This window comes from Schistocerca gregaria, chromosome 6 (genome assembly GCF_023897955.1).
Source record: "Schistocerca gregaria isolate iqSchGreg1 chromosome 6, iqSchGreg1.2, whole genome shotgun sequence".
NCBI classification, from domain to species: Eukaryota; Metazoa; Arthropoda; class Insecta; order Orthoptera; family Acrididae; genus Schistocerca; species Schistocerca gregaria.
The window spans coordinates 71,164,188-71,183,727 of record NC_064925.1 but is presented as its reverse complement, the minus strand read 5'-3'; the positions used below and the strand labels follow the sequence as shown (position 1 = coordinate 71,183,727).

Below are 19,540 nucleotides of genomic sequence, written 5' to 3'. Positions count from 1 at the left end.
CTATGTTTTAAATACATGACGCTGGCGCGCCAGGAATTAATTCAAGCGCTATTCGCGCACTTGCGAAGTAACTCAGAAGCAGTATTCAGTACATGCTCCATCAGAATGGTCTATCAGGCTATATCGTAAATTTTCATTTTCTTCCCCCATCACTGGTTCTACTCAGTTACAATGTTTTGAGCAAGAAAAGTCTGTATTGGCTTACAATGATGGGACTGTTCACACAAAAATTCTGTACACATCTCAAATTTTCTGATAAAAATAATTTCAACTAACAAACAGTAAATTTACCAGATGCTGTGTTTACATCTTATATTCTAAAGGATCTGGATTTCAGTGGATGTTTCCTTCCTATCACTATTCCTGTTGCATCTCCCGTTGTTGAGAAAAATAAGACTGTTTTTAAGGATATACTCTACAACAATACAGCTTGATAGTGTCACTGTCATCATGAAGTATGCCATTGGTAGCACTGACAGTGGAAGTGCGTGGTGCGTAATATTTACTTCGTTTGATGCGTATTGATTTGTAGCTGTTGCTTGAAATATGTTTCACTTTCGGACAAGTGCAACTTGCAATGTTAAAAGAGTGCTGGACTGTGCGACAACAATATAAAGTTTGATCAGTATGGAGCGCCATAAATCACTGCCTCTAGTATGTGGACAAGCGCTAGCTGCAGAGACGAAATGGTTTACCTGTTGCCTACCTGAATAAACGTATACTGTTTCTTCAGCTATGTTGATAAGCTGATGCGGTATGACAAGACTGAACCAAAATTTGTTGGTTTTGTCTATATTTTGTGCAATGTGTACGATCGTGTTCGTACATTTGTTTATATTCCCTGTCTATCAGGCGCAACCGAAGAAAAAGGTAATGAAATATTTGGGTGATTACGAGCAGTCGCTTTGTACGTACAATCTGAAACTATCACGTACACGTTCAGGAAGGTATCACTGTCCGAAAGATGGCATTGTTACTGTTTCTCAAGGTGGTCGCCTTGGAAACCAGATGTGGGAATATGCTTCAGTATGGGCAGTAGCAAGGAGAACAGGATTGGAACCGTATGTACCAAGGTGCATTCGTAAAGTGCTTGACGAAATATTTGATGATCTCAGTATACCACCGCTTTTTTATGTCTCCCATTGCCCAGCAAAATGGGATGGAATTATCAAGTCCCCAGATTGGTGGATGTACACAAACCAGAGTATTCTTTTGCCTAGGTTTTCCATTTTGCCAGAGCTAGTGCTTTCGTGGGTTGACGACATCAGACATGAATTTAAGTTTAAGAAGAAATATGCAGATGCCAGTCAAAACGTTCTTAGAACTGCTACACAATTGATGAACAATAGCAATTTAACTTTTGTTGGTGTTCATGTGAGGAGGACAGACTATCGGCAGTACCTATGGAGAACACGAAAAATGAATTTAGCAGGTCCTGAATATTTTCATAATGCAATGGGCTATTTTCGTGAGAGGTACAGGAGTGGTGTTGCATTCTTGGTGGTAAGTGATGATCCGAGCTGGTGTCGACATAACCTGGTAAAAGATCACACTGATGTATTTGTTGTGAGCAAAGCAGGTGTCACCAGCCCAGGTCAAGACCTTGCCACCATGGCTGCTTGCAACCACTCAATTATAGACTATGGTACCTTTGGTGTATGGGGTGCAATCTTGGCAAGTGGGGAAACTATTCTATATAATATAACTAAACATTCATCTGTACGTGTGTCTGAATTACTTCCAAATTGGCATATAATGAGTTAGCAATTCTGATACATGTCGATGAAGTTGGAGGTTTAGTTCATTCCATAGAAACTTGAGTCTTATAGCTATATGGTTGTTGGATATGAAGTATAATCTTGTAATGTGATACCTGAAGTGTTCAAAAATCGTCTTGTAAGCTTTATTTTTCTCTAGTCATAAATACAAAAGTAACTTATGTTTGGGGCCTATATAATATGTAATTTGCTAATTGTAACCTTTTTTCTCCACTTGCTTGGAGGTGTGCATCAGTTTACTTGGCTGCTGGCAGGTATTGGTACTTGGGGATGTGAAGAGATTGTTTGCTATGCTGATTTGTACATTTATGTGATATTTTTATGTTTGATTCCTTATTATATTTTTGGATGCTGTTTCTTTTTAAGTATATATGCTTTTGTAGAATCTATATTAGACTGTTGACATATTTTCTTATACTTATCGTACCTTCCAAAACTGCCTACTCTTACTGTATCAACAACTGAAAGTATGTATGTTGTGGTCTCTGCTAGAAGAAGATGTTGTTTGTACCATTAAAAGTGCAGAGAAGAATGAAAGAGGCTTTGTCCAGAGAAGATAAGGTACCATTTTTGAAATAACAATTGTGGTTATTGGTACCAACACTGCAAAATATACTTATGAGCTGTACACCACTTTGCTTTGTTTTGTATGTTTACTTTGTGCAATCAAGTATAATCAAGCAATGCAAGTAGTTGTTCAGTGGAGTTATAATCTAATCAGAAAAGTGATTCATATTATACAGAAAAACAGTATAGGATAAAAGGGGAACATCAATTACAACTTATGGTAAAAGTTACGTGTTGGACTCCCCTTGCATATTTCAATATGGCGCAGATATAAACATTAGACTTCACTACCAATTAATTTGTTACCACAATCTTCTAATTCACATTCATTGGCTTCGCCAGCTCGCAACCAAATTCTCCTTCCAACCTGACCTAGACTTAGGCTGCACTACAGATTGGTCTGTCACCACAACCAAGATTTCAGGGAAAGGGGAGGAGGGGGGGGGGGGGGATGTCCAATACGTAAATATAGCCCAGCTTAACTGTGAGTCATAATCTGATATTATGGAACGTCTGACACCTGTTTGTTTAAATGATTGTTGTCCTATACTTTTTTGGGACCAAAATTGATTAGTATATTTATAAATATTTGTTAAGCAATGTACCTGTTATATTGAGAACAAAAATATAAAAAGAGATTGTTTTTGTTGTGACCATGATTTAATATGGTGAAGGTAAATGGAAAAATATGTGAGACATGATTCACTTCAATTGTGTAAGTGCTGTTCAAATGAGAAATTGTTAAATAGAGGAGGACCTGACTGGAAATAATATTTGAGATTAGTCTTTCAATAGGTAAAGGGTGCTGAATGAAGTGAACTGATATGAATTTAATAAAGTGGAATGAATATAAGTAGGCTACTAAGTAATTTGAATGATTCACTGTCATATTATTTCAGTCTAAACATTGACTGCAGTGACAATTCAAGAAAGGAAGATGTCAGTATTTCATTTATGTGTGCATTAAAGGTCCCATTTTGTTGTGCCACATATCTTGAGAAATACCTGAAATGCCTGGAAAGACATCTTTATTACCTCTATCTTTTTTGGGTTACGTGAATACTTATCTACCAACATTACTGGTACTTTTGGCTCCCGTCATTTTTTCTGTCCCACTGCCCATCCCTAATACTGAATTTTGAGGTATAAACTTTTATTACAAAATGGTAAGATAGTTTTTATTTAGACAAAACATTGTTATCATAGATGGAGAATTTAGCACATTTTGAATTGTCAAGTGTCGTGAATGAATGAATGTGAATTATGAAAGAAATCACCATTTTTGTATGTAATGAGGAAAGCTATTTTTTTTTTTTTTTTGTCTTTCTAAAAGTTTCTATGGATATGATATAACTGAAGTGCCAATATTTACATAAAAAATTGTGCCAATATGTACATACATATCCATGAAGATTTTTATGGAACTGCAGGTACTAATCTAAAATTTGTTTTTTTATTTCATTTATTTATTTATTTATTTGTTGAACTGTTTCACATGTGGTGTGTATACTAACACTTAAAACAGAATTAAGTCATGTTAGTTTAATAGTGCAACACCACAACATTAGTGAGTATTTTGGTAAAAACAAAAGGCTGCTACCTTATGTTCCAAATTGAAGTTATTTTTATGTATTGCATTCTGGTAGATATGACAAATGTTTATTTGGTTTTATAAAAGAATTACAGATTGAGTATAGATCATACAACATGCTGTAAGTACTAATGGAATTTTTGTACTTTAAACGTGGGAATGCAGTGCTTTTTTGACACAAGCTTCAAATATCTAATTGGCCATCCAGATTCAATTGTACAATGGTTCCCCATTATTGCTTGAGGTGAATACCAGCATTGTGCCTTCTAAGCTAACAAGCTTGTGCTCAGTCTCTGCTGACCAAGTTATTGATGGTACATTACAATCCTAATTTTCCTTTACCTTATACAAGTTTGTTTAATTGTCTTTAATAAATCCTAACTTTATTTACTGTTCTCTATCAAAATTCAAATCATCTGCATATATTACTTAGCAGTGCATTGCCAGTAGTTTGTGCACTTAACTAACAAGACGAGGCCATGATGGAATCACAGATCTATATCTATATTTTTGTTTCATCACTGGTCACATTATCTAATTTATACAACATTTGAGAGGTAATACAGTGAAAAAAAGCCACTTGTGTTTTCATTAAGTTGAATTTCATATCTTATTTGACTTTTTAATATTTGTAATTAAGTTTTCAAGGATGAAGGACAGGCTGTGAAAACCCAAGTCAGACCTCGATAAATAATGACACAAGCGATGTTATTCACAATCAGTAAAAAAGTAAGTCAGATTGTGCCAGACCACAAGAGTAATGTACAATTACTCGTTGGATGAGCTCTCGACATCACATATTGCAGAATGATATTTGTTATGCAGCCATGGAAAACATAAATTGAAACTTTGTTCAAATACACACTATGGTTTTATTTTCTTTTTTCATTATATTATCTCTTAAACATCATATAAATTAAATAATATGACCAGTGATGAAGAAAATTGATTAATCTTCAGTGGGGCACAACAGCAGGTGATTCACAGGTGCACGGAACAATTTCCCAAGTTGGCACAAAGTAATTATGAGATGACAAAGCTACAGTTGTTTGTGTCTTCCATTCTGTCACATACTTCAAACCTTAAAAATATGAATTTGAATGATTTTTATCACATTGTAATTGTAATTGCCAACAGGAAATTTTCTCCTATATTTGATGTTGCTAAATTTTTATGCGATGTCAGCCGTCTGGTGTACATTTTTAAACAAAATCGGAACACATTGTCTGAAATCTGCATAATAGGAATAACCACATTTGAATTGTGATTGCAACAAAGTTTCATATTTCTCAGTTTAAACCAATGGTTGACAAAATTGCTGCTGGTTCAAAGTCTCACAGTTGCTGCATATGTAAGGAGGCAAAGAAAATATTTTTTATTATATGTAACTTTGTGTGTGCTGAAGTTTTGGGTAATGTTATCTTGTGAAATGTCATATATTCACTTAACTTTTATCAGTATGTCACTTGCAATGAAAGCTCGCTGTATAAAGTTGATGACGACTTGGCAGCTATGATTTATGATAAAATAAAATGTGATTTGAAATCCAAGAAGAAGGGGGGGGGGGGGGGGGAAGATTTGATTGGACCTGTGTGGCACTGTAAGTAAAACCAGAGGAATTTGTCTTTAAAATGGCTCAGAGCGATAAAAAATAAATTTGTTTGTACAAGTGTGTAAAGAAGAGTAGTACTTTCAGATTTCACATTCATTCATTCCACCATGGATTCTATTTGGGTCCAGTTGTAGTTGTCAAAGATATAACATTTTCTGCCTACCAAAGACTTTGTAAATATTTAATATGACTAATACTAATGACACATGCTGGCAAGAAATGTATTTACCAGCATATATTGAAAACCAGTTTTCTAGGAGATTATTATTGGTATGACATAAAAGTGAAGTTTGTTGCCAGAGTGTGGAAGCCATCCATGTTTGGTTGATTATTACTTACATTACTGATAGCCATTTACAAAAAAAAAATGCAGTTTTTAAAATCATTTCAAAGAACTTTCTTCCATTCATAATTTGAAGAAACTAGAGTTTATTGAAACTTTAATGTTGGGCTCTGGTCTGAAGAAAACTGTTTTGTACTCTAGCTCTATAGACCAAATCAGATTTGTGTGTAGTATTTGTCATTACTTAAATCATAAATGAGCAGTTGCTTATGCATGTGTTTTGATCATATGTACCTGTTAAGTAATATATATATATTATATATGTATATAGTATGTGTGTGTGTCCATATGTTGACATTTTTTCACCATTACTGGTTAAGGATAATAGTCATTATTTATAGCTTGAAGATACCAAAATAGCCAGTAGTTTACATTAGTAAATGGACAGTATAGAGAATTGATGTGGCCAGAGATTGCTTATTTACCCCCAAAATTTTCTTTGAATTGTTGCACAAGTTTAATTTTAAATGACTTTTCCATTTGACCTTCGTTGTAATGTCTTTGCATTGTTACTAGTCTATGTGCATTTAATATGTATAACTATGTATTTCATGAGTATCTGCATTTATTCTGTGCTAGGAATGAAATTGTTATTATACAGTCAAGGGGAAATATGTATATAAAACACAAGGATATAAGTATAAAAGTTTGTGTGTTGAAAGTTTTGTGATGACTGCTTTTTGTCATTGTGATTGGTTTTTGTCAGTGTGTAGGTTACATATGAAATTTTGGATAGTATTCTCTATTTGTGTTTTGAGAAAGAGTTTTGGTGTGTACTCTGAAGACAGCATATGGACTTGAACATATATGTAAGGCAGGATATGTATAACTATATATTATTTTCTTTGTGACAAAGCTAATTAATTTTAACTTTTGTAAAATCATACACACACATTCTTTGCTTGTCATTATGACAAAAAATTTTCACATCTTAGCTGAGAGTTAACCTATAGCAAGAAAGTTTATAACTAATGTGTGTAGCTAAACAACTCATATTATGCAGAAAGTAATGATGGGTTGGCCAAAGTAGTTGTTGAGAATGCAGAATGATAGTATCCTAAGAATACATAAGTATGCTCAGGTCTTTCAGAGAGGTGGGAGAGACACTAGATCGCGTGTTGGGAGAGAGAGAGAGAGAGAGAGAGAGAGAGAGAGAGAGAGAGAGAGAGAGAAAGTGTGAGTACATGTGTGCTAAAAAGAGAAATCTTTCAAGTGTTAATATTAAATTATTGCGAGAGTTATTGCAGATTGTACCTGTCCTATGAGATCTTACACTGCTTCTTAACCTCGTGCATTTATTCAAGAAGCATTTCAGTCTTATAAATTTGTGTATACTGACTGATTTTTCTGTGAAAATTGTGATACTAGTGAAGTGTTGCACTTATTTACCTTGCTAGAAGGCGTACTGTTATGGTGCAGTTGTACTTCTGATCCTTATTTAGTTGTTTATTTTTGATAAAGATTCCAAAATGGAAATATTTTAAATAAGGACATCATAAATTTAAATTATAACATTTAACTTAATATTTTCATACTGAAAAAAAAGTATATCTATTTCCAGAAACCTGATGAAGTAGTATCTTCCAAATTTCACATAATGTACTTAGTTTTTATTATTCTCCCTTCCCATGTGTGTCATCTGATGTTCAATAGTGGAGGATAATAAGCTATCACATAATTTTTGTCATATTTTTGTACTTGTACTTTATTCACATAAATGATTCTCAATTTTGTTGTAGTGTGTGATAGGCACTATTACAGAACAGACAAATTTTTCTTTTAAAAATGAGGAATTACTGTAATACCGTTTCAAACATAATATTGTTTGTGTTTTTGTATTTTGACATAAAGGCTTACAATGATTTCAGACCAAAGCTTATAGGTATTTTAGAGCATTCTTAAAGATTAAATGTGAATTACTTTTGCCTGTCTTGCATTTCTGAAGTTTCCATGTCTTGTTTTGAAGACATCAGAAGCACTGTAATGCTGATGAGTCACTGTTACATATATTTTTATTCTTTTTTTAATTTTTGTGAATATGTCCTGTTATTTTTTTTTTTTGTGTGGCTGCTGCCACACCCACAGAAAGTAACTGTATCTGTTACAGGCCGGACATCTCAGAAACAGCAATTTATTGTTGTACATTCACAGATTTATTGAATCACGGGACCAGTTGAGAGAGATTCTGTCTAAAACAAAAAAGCTAAAATAAAAGAGGCTTTCTGACTAACTACAATCTCTCTCTGTATCTTGGTTTATGTCTCTGTCCATTTGACAGGGGCAAAATCTGAGTGACACAACTTTTTCTGTGAGTGAAATTAGTCTATGACAGATTTTTGAATCAGCCTTTAGTGTTAATTGGTAGCTGACTCAATATAAATAGATGTAACAGTGGGAAATATTGTCTCATGATCTTTATATCTGATGAAGTTTCACCTTTTTCATTGGCCCAAATGCAATTTTATCTGTAGAGCTATGTGAGCACTGATCAGACACTGACATCTGAACAAGCATTGTATCATTAACATTTCTTAACTTATTGAGTCAGACACACCTGTAGATCCAGCTGCAGTTGCTGACCTTATCTATAAGGAGCACATGCATGCAATAATATCAGTTAGTTTCAGAGATGAATTACGTATCACACAGTGAAGTAAAACATGCTCCTTGCTTTATATAGAAACATTTCTGCAGAACTGTTCTAATGTTCATTTTTACTCCTTCAGTATTATTGCATCATTAACCCATTTCATTAAATAAGTATCACATGATCTTACACATGTATGCCATTGAATTTTTATTTTTGTGACATATATCTCTATGTCTACAGCTTCTCTTTATTATGAGCCAAGACTTCCCTTGTGATAGTACCACCTGATTGTATCAAAGGAAAATTGAATCAAGAAAATTAATAAATTATGTGACAGAACTGTTGGCCAGTACATACTGTATTGAGGCAGAATGATTAGTATGGCTGATAGACACATAAAAAGTTAAGAGTGAGAACACTACCTGGCTTTTGAAATTGTCTTTCCTTGGGAAGGAGAGAGGGATAGCTTGGGGAAGGATAAAGAGGAAAGGCATGTTACTTGGCCCACAGGATGAGAGGGTTCCACGTGTAGTGCAGCCAAGCACTGCACCCTACAATTACGGAGGAGGAATGGATGCCAGAAAAAAAGAGATGAACATCATCAATGAGCGTCATTTTGTCTACCCTCATCTTCTCTGCATGTGGGTCTGTGTCATCCTGGGATCTGAGTGACCTGCCCTTCCTTTTAATCTTCTCCAACCCACCCCTCTCTCTTCTGCGAGGATGGAACTATTAGTTCTGAAAGCTAGGATTGTGTTGTCACTTGTACATTTGTATTGGTAGTACTAGACATTTTGACTCCTGAAGTAAGTACTAATCTGCAGTTTTCTCTCATATGGAACAATTTAAACCTTCTACTTCAGTATGAAAAAATGTGCTCTTCATTATAAATCATAGATTTAAAGAAAGAAATTTGCTACAGTTTGCTGCAGTTGTAAGATTTGGGTTACATTTTAACTGAACGGATTACTGTAAAATGTGAGTGTGGAACTGGCACTATTAGTTAACAAGAAGCTGTTGATGTTTGTGAACGTTCCATGATAAATATTTTATTTGCATATGGGGGGGGGGGGGGAATAGGTTGGATAGTAGGTCTTTAAATATTTTATTTTACTTGTATAATTGGGGGGGGGGGGGGGGGATGGGGTGGGAGAGAAGTAGGTTGGATAGTATCTATTTGTGGGGGGATGAGAAATTTCATATTCAGGATTACTGAGGACATCTGATGTTCAGATACTTGTATAAAGATAGACTGGTCAGTTATTATTACTATTACTGCTTAAACATTTTTTGGAAGGAAAAAAGTTCCCTCCAAAAAATCAGTGACTAACATCTCTCTATGTTAAACACAATTCACTTACTTAATTGTGTACAATTGGGTGGTAACTCGTTTCACATGAAAGGGAGTTTCAGTTTTGAAGTGTAGATGCAACACTTTTCATTAAGTCATCACCGATATAAAAAATTAATTTCCTAATTAAAATGGTTTAGTTGCAGTTGTTACTGTGTTGCAGTATATGGTAACCACCACAATACAAAACTGTTTTAATTTCACCGAGCAAGGTGGTGCAGTGGTTAGTACAGTGGCATTTCAATCAGGAGGAAGACGATTCAAACCTGTGTGTAGCCATCCTGATTTGGGTTTTCCGTGATTTCCCTAAACTGCTCCAGACAAATGACGGGATGGCTCATTTGAAAGTACTCAACCAATTTCATACCCCATCCTTGAAACAGTTCGAGCTTGTGCTCTATCTCTAATGACCTCAATGTCAACAATATGTTAAAACCTAAATTTTCTTCCTTTTTGTTTTCATTTTGTTAGCCATGTGTATTGAATTCACACAGCAGTAGGCCCCCCTGTTCGGTATTTGCCTCCAGGAGATATCATTTTGGTCCTGTTTGTGAAAAATTGTAAAAACAAGAAATTTCAAAACTTTTATAACCATGAATTCTTTCAATGTGATAGTAAGGGAAGGGGGGACATTACCAAAGACAAGTTAAGATTGTCTCCAGTGCTGAATGGAGAAAGGACACAAGTGTTAAGGCTAATGCATATGTGCTGTTAAAGATCTGGTTACTCAACCAAACACATTCCTTTCATCCTCAATCTCCTTTCTTTCATGTATCTTGTGAGAGTTCATCCTGACTTATGATCTGATATCATTCCTCGCACACCTTTTTTCTTTCCTCTCCTAACTTCTTTCTCTTGTGAAGAAGGAACCTGCAGGTCCAGAAGTTAAGCCTTCCTGAAGTTTTGGTTTGTTTGTCTGTTAGGAGTAATGTCAGCTCTGGCTATCTCATTTTTGATGTATTTTATTCATTTTTCTTTATTCATTAGATCATATGTACGTAAATTGTATTCAGTGTTTTAACAACAATATTATGAAAATGTTAAGAGTACTACCCTCTTTGAGTCACAGAAAGGCACAAGGGAAGGACTGTTATATACTTAAGCTTTTGGTCAAAAGACCTTCCTCCGAATTAGAAAACACATACACACACTAACACATGAGATCACTTGTCTCCAGCCAGACTGCAACTGCGACTGATGGGAGCAGCAGTCAGGTGTGGTTGATGAAGGTAAGGAGGTGGTATGAGCCACGGAGAGAGAGCGATGGCAGGGTAGGGGTGGGGACAGGATTGGGTTGCTAGGTGCAGTCAGTATGGGGAGGGGCAGGGAGAGTGGAAAAGGAGTAATAAAGGGGAGAGGAAAAGACTAGCAGATGCATTGACGGAGTATAAGGCTGCATAGTGCTGGAGTGAGAGCAATGAAGGGGATAGTAGGTGGAGGCTAGTGGGACTAGTGAAGGTTGAGGCTAGAGGGTTATGGGTTAGGATCAGCTGCCGGGAAAGTTCAGAAAAACTAGTGCTGGTAGGAAGAATCCAGATGGCAATGGCCGTGAAGCTCTCATTTAAGTGAAGCACATCGTGTTGGGCAGCATGTCCAGCAGCTGGGTGGATCAGCTGTCTCTTGGCCAGAGTTTGGCAGTGGTCATTCGTGCAGAGAACAGCTTGTTAGTTGTCATGCCTATGTAGAAATCAGCACAGTGGTTGCAGCTTAGTTTAAGGATCACATGCCTATTTTCACAGGTAGCCCTATCTTTGACACTGTAGAAGATGCCTGCAACCTGACCTCAGTAGGCAGTGGGTGGAGGATGTATGAAACAGGTTTGCATCTAGGTCTGTTGCAGGGATATGAGCCATGAAGCAAGGGGTTGGGAATAAGAATGAAGTAGGGATGGGAAAGGGTATTGTGTAGGTTCATTGGATGGAGGAGTATTACAATGGGTGGGTGGGAAGGTTAGTGAGAAGGATATTCCACATTTCAGGCCATGAAGAGAGGTCAAAACTACCACACCATATGATCTACAAACTAAGCTGTAACACTGTGCTGATTTCTCTATGGGTATGACAAATAACAAGTTGTCTGTTCACATGGATGGCCACCGACAAACTAAGGCCAAGGGATGGCTAGCCTGGACCACCCAGTTTTGGAACATACTGTCCAACACTGTTTGCCTCACTTCACAGATTTCTTCTCAGCCTGCACCATCTGGATCCTTGCTACAAACACCACCATTTCTGAATTGCACAGGTGGGAACTTTCCTTGCAGTACATCTTACATTCCCATAACCCTCTAGCCTCAACCTTCACCAGTTCTCCTGTCCTTCACCAACCTATCCCCTTCCCTGCTCCCACTCCAGCCTACACAGCCTTCTACTCCGCCAGTGCACCCGCTGGTCTTTTCCCCCTTCTCTTCTTATCTCCTTTTCCACTCCCACCCCTTCCAGACCTCCAAACTACACCTAACAACCCTATCCTTCCCTCACCCTTCTCTTCACACTCTCACAAGCAGTACTACACCTCTAACCACATCTAGTCTGATATCCCCGCCCCATGCATCCTCCATACTTTCACCACCAACACCCAGATTGCTGCTCCCATCAGTCGCAGTTCCAATCCAGCCACAATGGCCAGAGACAGTGGTCATGTGTGTGTAAGTTGTGCTAGTGAGAATATGTGTAAGTGTTTTCTACTTCAGGAGAAGGCATATTGGCCAAAAGCTTATATGTATAGCAGTCTTTTTCTTGTGCTGGTCTGCTACTCAGTGTCTCCTCTTTGGAGAGTAGCAGTCTAGCCTTTTCATAATACTGTTGTTCTTCCATCCTGGACTTTCCTTTGTTTGAATTCAATGTTTTGAGACATGAGTGAGAATGCTTTAAGCTTCATAGTCTGCTAGGTAGATAATTACTGATATTTTGTAATATAATTTTTTCTGTGACTGGCCGAGGTAATATTATCTGGTCAAAGGCATCTTGTATTCTACAAAGGACACACCAATTAACTACAGTGAATTTGTGATGAAAATCTCCTGTAGTTATCTTCTGTTCGTCTCACATCTGAAAAGAATAGTAAATGAAAAGAAATAAGTTTCCATATAATGTTTGCTACCTAAACCAGCTAAGTGAGGCTATATCAGTGTCTCTCTTAATCTACCAAATGTTTTATTTGTATTATGCAAGCTGTGACCTTTATTGTTTGCTAATCACCATAATGATGAGTTGTCTGTGCGATTGTTTCTGTAATTAGTAGACAATTTGTACAAATGTTCAGCTTCTCAAAGAGTAATCATAAATTTAAAAAAATCACAGTTGAAAGGATAAACAGAAATTGTTGTAAAATACATGTTTATTGATGGCATAAGGAGAAAAAGATGTGTAAAAAAATGGGACCAAAAAAAATTGAAAGTGAATCATGGAAATGCAACATGATACAATGCCATATTGTATATATAAAAAGGAGTGTATATTTCTGCCATATTGGTTGATACATTACTAGATCTTTTCTCATATGATAACAGTTCCATTCCAGGTACATGAATGGAATCAGAGCAGCATGACTGAAAAAAATAAATAAAAAATAATAAATCTGGATTAGATTTTTTCCTCAGTAATATCCTCCTCTCTCATTGTGCTTTTGTTGGTGTCATCATTGATTTTTCACATTTTCCAGAATCAGAATGTAGTAATATTCTTTACACCATGTGCCATTCTGTTTCCATCTGCTCCAAAACTGGTGTTAAGTCAGAGAGTTACTTTGAACTTGTTGAAATTTTTTCTGCCTTGGTCAGAACGTTTCCACTGCATGTGTTTACTATATTAAAACTCACTTTATCTTAAATAAAATATCATTATTTCATTTGTGATAACCGTAGTAAATAGTTTTGCTTTTCTGATAATTATTTTTATTTAGCAGAACTTAATTTTTTCTGTTTTTTTTTCCTGTTATTTAGGCATAGCTCCTGCACACTATGTATTGTTAGTTTTTTCAGTTTGTGAAGTATCTACATGAAAATTCAAAGACAATGCTTGACAGATGCCTTTATCTGTAAGATGATATATATAATGTCCCAGCTTTCATTAAGGAATTTATGTAAACTAACTTAGAATTGTAAATTTCATCTCAGCATGTTTGAGATAACTCTAAGCAATGTTTTTTGAAGTTAGAAATAAGCAGTAAATGTTTTGTTGTGTGTGTGATGAGTCAGCATTTCATTATGCTCTGATTTATTTTCTTTCACAAAAATATTAAAAGAATTCATGTGATTTGCATTTGTATAAAAGTAAAACAATAAAAATGTGTGCTGTGTTCATGTTGGCCAAAGTTCCATTTCAAACATCTCAGTGGTTGGGTCACTAAATTTCGACCTCACACGTGTTCCGTTAACGTGTTTGTGTATGTACAGTGGTCAACAGTGCATTTATTGGTATTATTTCATTACTACCAACTGTGAAGAAGAGTGTATAATTTATTTGTCTGACATTGGAATGTGTAAATGGAACAATTGTTTCTGAGCAGATGCAAAAATTAAGACTCACTGACTATTTCACAAAAATTCTGCAGGAGGTTTTTCTGTGTTGTTACACAGTCCACTACAGTTACACTATTTGATGTTAAGTTCTGTTCATTTATATTTCTGTTATGGAGTACAGTGAAAACGTGACACTGTAGTTCATGTTTCTGCAATAAAAAAATCAGCTGAGAAGATTTGGGCAGTGTTATGCAGTACAGATAAAAATGTATTTTGTTGTTATGGACAGTTAGCTGTTACAGAAATATTTCTGCTCATAGTAATTGTAGATTCATGTAACTTGCAGATTTTAGAAAACAATGTCCACTAAATTCCTTTGTTCCACCTCAGAAATACTTTTTGTAGATTTTTCACTGAGATAAAAAGAATTGTTTTTTGAACCATTGTTTTAGATTTTCTATACAGTTACCAAGAATGGGCAGCATTTCTGGAGTACTTTTACAAGGCATTCTGGTTTAGTTATAAAGAGATTTATTGCTCAGTAATGAGTAATGGTGAGAAAAATTGGTTACCATTGGTCTATGCAGTTTCTGTTTATATCTGTTACTTGCTGTGTAATACGTCTATTGTGCATATTCATACTTGTATGTAATTGTTGAAGACCTCAGATAGTAGCCAGAGTTTATAAAAGGCAGAAATCATAAAAGATATCCCTATTTCAACTGTAATTTACCATCTTGTGAACAAAATCAGCTCATAGCAAGCACTGTGTCTCAAGTGGTTGTAAGCTGAGATTTTCTTTTTCACCTAGTGGAGGACAAAAGGAAAGAAAGTGAAGTGTCATTGGTGTATTGAGATCTCATAGAATCCTATCTGAGAAAGAGAGACTGGTACATACACACCTTGGGGTGGGAAAAGAAAACAAAACTGGGGGAGACCTGATGTGCTGCTTTGAGTGTCATTTGTTTGGAGAGGAAAAAATGTTTGAGAGAAGTAATAGAAACTATTGGTAAAAGAAAATGGGTATGTAAAATGAGAGCTGAAAGGAATGAACTAATCAAAGCAATGAAATGTGGGAAAAGGAGAAGAGATGGCAGACATGAAAGGGAGAGAGTGGAAGCTTGAGGAATTATTATGAGTGGAGTGTATAAAAAGAGAGATTCAATCTTGAAATTTATTAAAATTGCAAAAAGGTGGACAGGCTGGTTACTTACCTTCTGAAGGTACGAATTTCGGCGCTACCAACACAAAGACTCAAAATAAAAACAGCAGTCTTAACTTTTGTAACTGTAGATTACTTCCTCTGGGAGGAATTGGCTGGAAGAGGGATGTGGGTCACTCAAACCACAGGCTGAGAGGGATCCACCTATCATGAGGTGGAAGGGAGGCCTCCCTGAGTGAGGAACCTATTGGTCCAAAGGCTAGGAATGCTGTGTTCTCTTTCAACCAATACTCAGTGACAGAAATGCTATGTAAATTTGAAATTTTGAATTGTAAAATATGTAATGGTAGATTGGTTAGTGAATTATGGTCAAATGGTTTTATGTGTTTACTTTTTTACAAATTAGAATAAATTGATGAGGATAGACAATTCTCTGAATTATGGAATCATAATAGAATAATGGATTTTTGAGTGAATGGAATCGATATTTCGTCTGTATTTGTGTAAGTGAATTCGAATATTTAGAAATGGTAATTTAGTATAATAAGGAATGATTTACAAGAAGGGACATTTTTCTATTTTCGAAGTTGGAGCTGTATTAAGTGTGTGAATGTGTATGTTATTATTATGTAATTTCTTAATTTTATTGTATTAAGTGAGTATAGACAGAGAAAGAGAGAATTAAATATGTGGTGATATGATATTTTAATTCAATGAGCAATGTAGATCTAGAATGACAGAGTGTGTAATTGTTATTGTGTCTCACACGCGAGACAGGATTTTCACAAGCAGCTGCTGCTAGCTACATAAATGAAGTGTAAAAAAGAATATCAGATCACAACATAGGTTGAAATTTCTCTGCTTTCTCTTGGTCTATATACTCTTAATAATAATAATAATAATAATAATAATAGAATACTGATTTATATAAATTATTTCATGCTTTCTGAGCAAAACTTGAAAATTAAAGAAAAAGCCTTCGAAAAAATAAGAAAGAGGTCCGATGTTTTGTAAAATGATTTGTCTTAAAATAAGAAATAAAATAAACTTCAGAAACATTTGATGGACATTTGAATGATTCTCAAAATGAGGAGGTGAGTTGCTGGCTGAGAATGTAAAGTTCAAAGTTTAACACAGAAGTTGAAACAGTACTTGAGGATAGTGCACTGGGTAGTTTCCTTATGTCACTAACCTATGAACATCTCAACTGCTGTACATGATTTTGAGCATCATTCAAAGATGTTTCAAATGTTCCTGTCATCTATTTTATTTCTTACTTGTAGAGAAATTGTTTCACAAAACATTTGACCATATTGATTTTTTTCCTTCTCTTAATTTGCAGTCCTTTTTCTTTGTTCATTATTCACTTATGACATAGTTGTCTTGCCTGTCACTTTTTATTTCAGCCAGTCCTGTTTTCTACTTTAATGACGAGTTAAAAGTGCTTTCTTGCAGGAACACGGTTTTCTTTTACTTTCCATATTTGTTTACCATAGTTGTGGCATCCTCAGAAGGTTTTCCTTTTGTTGGTTCTAGAAGAAATACATTTAAAATCTGATATGGATTAGGAATTTGACTATGCTTACATCACAGTTTTTTTCTGGTTTTAGACTATATACATCATGTGGACTTTACCTTTTGTTACATTATGCATGCTATATGGCTATCAAATGAAATTAACCATAAGTCTGTGTAAATGCAGCATGTCATTTGCAGCACAGGGATTTGAGGGTAGCAACTTTATTGATTTTTTGTTGCATGGAATGTAACTTCCAAATTATTTATTCACATAAAGAGCTGCCAATGACCCGTTTGATGCCTTACATTTGCTATACTTGATCTGTTCTGACATGTATTTGATTACAGTAAAATGAGCTGTTCTTACTGTAGTATTTTTTGGAAAAATATCTAGCATGATATGTGATTTTTAGACTGTTGTGGATTTGTAACAGCATTTACTTAAGGTGATTTATTTCCTCAAGTTGTGGTTGGTAATTTGGTGCAGTGGCTTACACATCCCTTTTACTGCATGTTTATGTTATAAATACGCTATTGGCAGTTGTTTGTTTTGCTGTTTATCTAATTTACATCAGTTCACTGAGTACTTGTGGTAGTATTTGTCTATAGTGCCATCTCTCCAGTTTACCCACATTAAAACATTGGAAAGGAGGTTGTCTAACTGTGAGCTTGTGTTAGTTCTGTAGTGACAGTCATTATGAATTATCATCGTATACAAATTTGTAATGTATTTTCTCTTTGAATGCTATTCAAACCCACTGTCTTCATATGAGAATATCACTGCATTCTTTTTGGCTTCATCATACCTACCACCTTCTTTTCCAGTCCAACTCACTCTCATATATCCTCAATTTTTATGTTATCTTTTGTGGTTTTGTGCACACAAGGTAGGGATAACTTTATTTCATGTACTGTACTGGTTATTAAAGGCTACATTTAGGGAAAATGAGTGGTCATGATTTATGGTTGTAATGATGTGCACAAGATGATGTTTGTGGTAGAAACAGCCCACCTGTATTTCGGTTCTGAAGATTGCCTAATTTATCTAAAACTGCAGTTTAAAAAAATTGGTCAAGACTGTGTTTTGCTCATTAAAGTGTGATTTTTTTTTCAATTTATGGTATAATACCTTCTATGGTAAAGTGTATTGCTGCTGCACAATACATGCGCTTGCTTGATGCAGCTAAAATTGGTCTTATAATTTTCAGTACTGTATGCACTTTTAGCACAGAACATGAAATGTTATTTATATTTTCCTCAATGTCATAGAGTTATGTTTCTGTAGTCCACCGTCAAATCACATATACAGTATTACTCGTAACCAAGGATTGACAGGCCACAACAATAAAATACCTAGTTCGTTTCAAATGCTTGAAGGCCATTGTTGAGCTATGCAGTCAACTATGCTGCTTCTAATTGATTTATCATTATTGGAACAAGATTTATTTTTATGGGGTGGTTGTTTAACCCGGCAGTGCACGCGCCTGGAAATGGGACGCACAAACGTCGAAACACGCAGCTGTTCTTTCAGACCCTTACAGATTACTTCGATTTTTAATTACCATCAGATGACTCTTACTGTTATCTTTTATGTGTGCCGACAAGATGGCTTCTGTTAACCAATTTTCAGACATTGTATTAATGTGAAGATTCCTCCGTGGTCTGACAGACCAGCTGAGTTTACTGCCGGTTTAATCTCATGAAAAAGTTCTGCTCTGCACTGTATGACAGATAGAGTGGTAGAACAGATAGCTGTTTCCATTCTCATGCTGATTTTCTGATCTGTGGCAGTGTCCCTAGATAGTGAAGAAAATCAACCATGTCTCAAATTAGAGAATCATCACCTTTTTTGCCTTTAAGAAAAATGTTTCGAGTTAGTGAAGTCACTTATATTTGGTGGAACTAAAAAAAAAAAATATAACTTACACTGCCTGCTCAGGTATCAATTGTTTCAAAAGCTGTATTAATTTGAAGAAACATGTCTGTAGCATCAATGCTGTGTATTGAACAAAGAGTATTTGTAGTTGTGGTGTGTTTGTTGATCTTGAATTATTGTATTTGAATATTGAATACACATACAGTACAATCTTATTAATCAAGCATGGAAATCAGTCTTACTGTACTCTGAATTTAATAAGAGAATATTGTTGAGGGCAGAACATTCTGTGTTCTATGATGTATGTATAAATCATATATGAATCAAACTTTGTTTATCATATTTTTATGTGCATATATTTAGTACTGTGATATGAACAGTGAATGTACTTACTTTATGCTTACTGTTGCCAAATGTTACCTCTGATCTCATTTTCTTTATGCTTTTAATAAAAATATTTTTTTGTGAAATGATATTTCAGCTATGGCGTTGTTCTTATTAACAGATTTCATTGCCCTCTCCAGCAATAAATACCATCAGTTTGTCACACCAGTGGTTTGGGATGCCATTTTCAGTTCCAATCTGTCGGTTTACTAGTTATCATTGGAATAGCTACAAGCAAAGCAAAATACTGCAGCTTTGATGAAGTTACAGGTATAAGGAATTAGTAAATCAGGAAAAACAAGCTTG

General features: G+C 35.4%; 1 protein-coding gene across 1 annotated transcript; it reads left to right on the top strand.

Moving 5' to 3' along the window:
* The first annotated feature begins 64 nt into the window (after positions 1 to 64).
* Positions 65 to 9,519, top strand: LOC126278288 (galactoside 2-alpha-L-fucosyltransferase SEC1-like). The gene has a single exon (XM_049978297.1). It carries the CDS (start codon positions 757 to 759, stop codon positions 1,762 to 1,764), a length of 1,008 nt encoding a protein of 335 aa, XP_049834254.1. The 5' UTR covers positions 65 to 756; the 3' UTR covers positions 1,765 to 9,519.
* Positions 9,520 to 19,540: the final 10,021 nt, after the last annotated feature.